The 6,095-nt window shown below is 38.3% G+C and overlaps 1 protein-coding gene across 2 annotated transcripts in view; it reads left to right on the forward strand.

Moving 5' to 3' along the window:
• The window catches only part of LOC148429481 (netrin receptor UNC5C-like), a 185,478-nt gene extending 180,426 nt beyond the window's left edge, over positions 1-5,052 (forward strand). For both annotated transcript variants that reach the window (XM_088419961.1, XM_088419970.1), the window contains 4 exons: positions 82-231; positions 341-505; positions 1,571-1,749; positions 2,648-5,052. In XM_088419961.1, coding sequence (XP_088276087.1) covers positions 82-231; positions 341-505; positions 1,571-1,749; positions 2,648-2,810 — 657 coding nt within the window. In that variant the 3' untranslated portion in view covers positions 2,811-5,052. The remainder of the gene's footprint in view (positions 1-81; positions 232-340; positions 506-1,570; positions 1,750-2,647) is intronic.
• Positions 5,053-6,095: the final 1,043 nt, after the last annotated feature.

Consider the following 6,095-nt stretch of genomic DNA (forward strand, 5'->3'; position numbering starts at 1 on the left):
TAACAACCAATAGTGTAGTTGATTTAATGTGATAGTTGTAAAAAAAAACAAAAAATAAATAAACATTCTGACCATCTGCAGGAGGTTCTTCAGATGGAGACGCAAATGGGAGGCAAGTTACTGGATGAGCCCAAGACCCTCAACTTCAAGGACAGCACACACAACCTGAGACTGTCCGTCCACGATGTGCCACACCCACACTGGAAGAGCAAACTCATTGCCAAGTATCAGGTAAACCACCGGCGACAAAAGTACTTCAACTTTGTACTCGAGTATAACGGCACTTATTGTTCCTCGGTAAAACGGTACCGATTCTGAACCCCTTCATTATTTTCTGCAGGAGATCCCTTTCTACCAGGTGTGGAGCGGTAGTCAGAGGAGCCTCCACTGCACTTTTACACTGGAGAGGATGAGCTCAGCCGTCACCGAGATCAGCTGCAAGCTGTGCGTTCGGCAGGTGGAGGGCGAGGGCCAGATCTTTCAGCTCAGCAACACACTGGAAGAGGTGTGTCCACCACTGCTCACGCCAAGTCAAAATACAGATGCTCGTGCTCATTTAGAAACTGTCAAATGATAACCATATTTGAGCCCACCCGTCATATCCCGAATTTATATCATGCCATCTAATAAAAACTGGGAGAAAGCATCAAAAAGGCCACATAAAATCTATCTAGTAAAAAGAGTACACTATTACGGCTGTTCGATACCACTGTGTTTTTTTTTCCTGACCAATCTTGGTAAGAGTACTCAACTCTTTAGCCGTAGACACTATGAACCAATACCACTAATTATTTTAATACACAAAATTTCACAACGATCAAAACGATGACAATTTTGAAGAGCGACTTATATCTTCCAAAATAGTGTTTTAAAATGTCGTGAAATAATGGCAATTTTCTCTTCTTATTTGTCATTTCTACTTTGTTGCAAGAAAGCGGCCGATACAAGTATCAGATGCACAACACCCTGAAATAAGGCCAGGCATCGCCCCAATAGCAACGCTTGATATCTGCGCTTGCCCATTTCTGTATATTAGGGGAAGTATTTCATTCTAACATTTATTCAATCATGCATTTGTTCTCCGAACCACTTAGAGAAGTTCTCAATGCATACATTTACCAAAGTCCTCGCCACGAGCCTCCCACCTAATTTGCACAAGTTTCGACGTTAAGTCCAATGTAGCCGTAGGGAGAAAGTTCAAAGTAGAGACTTTCTGGAGACAAAAAAAAACAGTCTGACCTTTGAACCCACCCGGCGTATGCGCTCAGCTTTTGACGGTACGCCAAAATCAAAGCTTTGCTATTCCGGTCGTGTCGGCGTGACCTCTCGCCTCGCTATGAATGATTGAACAGTCGCAGGCAGCCCAACTTAAGACTTTGTGACTTGTGGACCTTTAAGAGTGTGGAAGTTAGGGGGAGGAACTTCTCTGTGTATGTCACCTCAACTTTGGGCATCCTGCTCCTTTATTAGTGTTAGTAAGGGACTTGATTGAGGAAAACAAAAACGGCGGTGTTTTTAGGAGGTCAGAAAAGAACTGCTGGCATTTCAAATTGGTTTCAATTCATCATAGGAGCTCCAGTGCATAGACACGTCCCTGATGGACCCGGCCAGCAACATCACCACGTTAGTGGGGCCCAACGCTTTCCGCATCCCCTTGTCCATCAGGCACAAACTATGCGGCAGCCTGGACGCCCCTCAGACGCGAGGCAACGACTGGAGGATGCTGGCGCACAAGCTCAACTTGGACAGGTTGCTCAAATCCTCCAAATGACATATACTGTAATTTATTTCATTGAATTCAAACATGTCACTGTAGGTTCTCAAAATGCAATTTCCATCACAGTTCGTCTTATCAGCAACTCTCCATGTGCTAATAATCATCCAAACATCTTTTTTTTCTCAATTTGTGTCTCAATTTGAAGATCCGAGCCTCAAACTACGAGTGAGTTTTCTTCTCTCGCGTCTTCTTAAGTTTTGTGTGTGTGAGAGAGAAAGCAAGAGTTGAATGTGAGCTGCAGAGCTGAGCAGCAGGAGGCTCGCTGGCAACAAAGTGTTGACAAGGGAAAAAACAAAGTCAAAGGAAGACATGACAAAAGAGAAAGTTAGAGGAAGGAAGAAGAGGATGAGACAAACTATCAAAGTATTTCCTCAGGAACTTCAGGGTCTTTGATAGACTCACCTGTTGTTCCGCTTCTTTTCAACAAAAGAGCGTTTCTCACGCCTCAAACAAAATCAAAGATGGGGGACTTGAGTCATATGACTTGACTCGAGTCAGAATTAAGACAATTTTGGACTTGATTGGCTAAAGCTTAGAAAAGATTTGTCTTGGACCCCAAGCACACAAGTCAGGCCGTCTTTTCCTTTTCCATCAAAGTTCACGGGAAAAAGGAACAAAGAGGTATTTAGAGGTACATACTGTATGACTATTTTAAAAAGTTTCTTTGTTTTGAGTTCATTCGGCCCTTCTAATCGGGGTTTTGAAAATAAGGGGGAAAAAAATCTCATCATGACATGCAAACTATTTATGATGTTATACTTGATTTAATTGGTGTATGTTATTACAGTGTGTTTTTCCTTAAAAAAATTTCATCAAAGCACCACTGTACATTGAACATGAGCTCCATGTTGTTGTTTTTTTTTCCCCAAGGTACCTGAACTACTTTGCCACCAAATCCAGTCCGACCGGCGTTATCCTGGACCTGTGGGAGGCCCAGCACTTCCCTGACGGGGACCTCAACGAACTAGCCGCTGTATTGGAAGAGATGGGTCGACACGACAGTAACATTTGCTCCATGACTGTGGAACACTGACCAGGCCAGAAGCCCGACGACACGGACAAATGGCAAAGGTGATAACTTACGCGGGCCTGGCTAACAGAGGAAGACGCTCGCGGAATGACCTCCCTAAAAAGCGCTTTTAAGAGTGTTTGTACGATTGTTTTTTTTTGTTTTTTTTTACCTTTCTGGAACAAACTAAACTAACGACGTTACTGAAAAGTGGCATCGTATTTAGCAGGCTATCAAAACAAACTAAAGACGACGGACGATAAATGTTAGTAACGGTTGCTAACTTCTAGCGAGGGTAAAGAGAAAACTTTTAAAATGCTTTGGGAACCGCTTGTACAAATGTGCGCCCGTCTGCCGATGTTACTTAAAAGTGGCAACAAATGTAGTGGGCAAAAAAAAAACAAAAAAAAAACCAAGCTAAGGACAAGAAATGAGGGAAAGTCGTTGTTAGTGAGCGTAAGAGGAAAATAGCTTCAGGAAAAAGATGCTTTGCTAAGTGTTGGTACAACTGTCTACCCATCAGGAACACACTTATGTGGCTTAAAAGTGTCATCGTAAGTAATGCGCTGACAAAATGAGATCAAAATGTACTTCGAGGAAAGGCCTTAGCAAAAATTCAACGCTAACCGCAAGCGAACATGAATGAAAGACAGCTTTAAAAAAAAAAAAACTTGTTGGATATAGTTTTAATGAATGGTATCTATTGGGAACAAAATCAACTACTGATGTGATTGAAAAAACGGGCATCTTATATAAGCTGGCAAAGAAAACCAGCTAAGGGTGTCGAGTGATGGAAACCATTGGCAATGATTGCTCACTGCTAGCGACGCAAACGGATGATGACGCAACTATTTCTAATGATTGACACGTGTACAAAAACGACTCGGTACCGCTGCCAACGGTCAACCAGAAGTCAGCAACAACAAGTCCCTCCCTCAGCCCGCCTCTTTTCGGGTGACCCATCATTCCACCCGTTTACCGACGCAGGCGTGCAAGAGGAAGGGATGCAGACGTAGTCATATGAGCAGGATTTATTTTTGATGAGTACATGCAGAGTATATTCTCCCTAATTATTCTTCATATTTTTTATTTTATGATGATTATTATTAAATGAATGAATGCAAGCCATGGCGAGAGAATTTCTGAGTTACAACTGCAGTAAGCAGTGTTATTTTTCCTAATGACTAAAAACCAGCAGCGGGTAGAAGAAGACAAAGAGAAGCCTTGAACGCGCCACATTATTAAAACGCTCCTTTTTCTTTTTTTGTGACGTCAGGAGTACTTCTTAGTTGGAGCGTCCCTGCTTTGACATCACCGCCATGATTTTGTTGATCTCTAGCGCCATCCGGTGGCCTTGACATTACTGTTGCTTTCTGTTCTTATTCTAATGACTCATGCAAAAACATGATTGTCAGTTATATAGTACTTTCCCCAATTTATGATCATTCTTATTTTTGTTTTGTCATCATTACTTGAATTTATTTTAGTTTTTAAAATATTTTTTTAGGGATTCGGGATGACTTTATTTCTTTTTAAAAAAAAAGCTTTTTAACTGTTGATTTTTGTTTTCCCCTCAAATAAAATATTCCCAATACTGTATTACAAATGTAACTATGTATTTCAATTTTAGATTCCAAAGTTACAAAAAAGTTGGTTTTATTTCAAAATGTCATCATTATTTTTTGATAAAGAAAAGCATTTTATTTCATAAAAGTAAAACTTTTTTGTCATCCAATTTTGTTTTCTAATTTCTTCTTTCAAAAAGAAACGTTTTGGTAGGGCAGGTCACTAAAATTCAAATGAACAGAAATGTTTTTTTTTTTAATTTCAGTTTTATATATGTTCATAATTTTCAAATCATTTCCAGATTTTAAAAAAAGATATTTATTTGTATTTACAAATGCAAATTGCTATTTTCAAAACTAGTTTCAGCCCCAGATTATTTTTCTTAAAAAACTGTTAGAGGAGACATATTATTATATAACATAATATGATAAAAATACATAAACTTTTAAGAAAGTTGAGGAAAAACATTTTTTGTCATTCAAGCAAGCATAAAACTATGATATTGTCTGAAATATTTAAAAATTAAACATGAATAATTCTATAATCACTTAATTTTGACTGGGTGTCTATTATTTTGAACAATTCGGAATGAGCATTATTTTGAAAGTATATAAACAATTGTATGTAGCAGGCAAGTATTAGCCTGGCGGTGTTGATTTTTTTTTTTTTTTTTAATTGTCAGTTTTCTTTTCCGGAGGTGCACCGAAATGTGTGGTTCAAAGTTGGATGTTGTGAATGTTTCCTGATGTAAGTGCTTATTGAAAAAAGGGTACAGGGTGCGTTTCAAATGCAAACTCAAACCCAAAGGCGACGACCACGACATTGACATTTTTCCCTTCTTCATTTTTAAAAATCTGCCAGTCGACAGTTTACCTACCGAACTCGACTGAAACAAATAAAGTGTTGTTATTGTATGGAAATGTAAGAAAAGAAAAAAAAAGTGTTTTCTATTTGACTACAGTGTACACTTGCGTACTGTCACTTTAAGAGTTACAAAAAAAAAAAATTAGAAAGTAGTATGTTTTCTTTGTTGTGGTGGTTTTTTTGTTGTTGTATACTATGCAAACTGCCATTGGTTGTCATGATGGACGTCGTAGCTGTGCTTGTACCATCTTGCTATGGGGGGGCGGGGGTGCACACATGTTGAGTGGTGGTGACTGTTTAGGATGCATCCGGCACGCTAGTCATGACATCTTTTTGCTCACCTCCTCCCCTTTTTCTCTCCTCGTTTTCTGTACAAATTGTAAGAAAGAATTTTTAAGACGATTAATAAATTATATTTATAAGCAATGCTCAACATGAAATACGATGCCACTGTTTGTTTGTTTTCTACTCTGTTCAACCTCATCACACTTCTGAGACCATATTTCATATCCGCTTGAACATTTGTTTTTGCACTTACCCTAGCTGAAAACCTTATTTTGAAGCCATTATTTGAAACCCCAGCTGGTTTAAAATCCCTGTCTTACCTTACTACTTATTTATAACCTTGGTTTTAAATAATGCCCAACTGTCATATATATATATATATATATATATATATATATATATATATATATATATATATATATATATATATATATATATATATATATATATATATATATATATATAAAGCTTCTTGAAAATGAGAGTGTGTACTGTTGAAAGCAAGGCTTTTAATATTCAACCAATTTATTTTCATGTATGAGTTTACAGAAGACACATGTTTATAGAAAGGATTTTTTTAACCAACCATGACCA

The sequence above is a fragment of the Hippichthys cyanospilos genome, chromosome 1, assembly GCF_059441005.1.
Source record: "Hippichthys cyanospilos isolate Australia breed blue-spotted pipefish chromosome 1, RoL_Hcya_1.0, whole genome shotgun sequence".
NCBI lineage: Eukaryota > Metazoa > Chordata > Actinopteri > Syngnathiformes > Syngnathidae > Hippichthys > Hippichthys cyanospilos.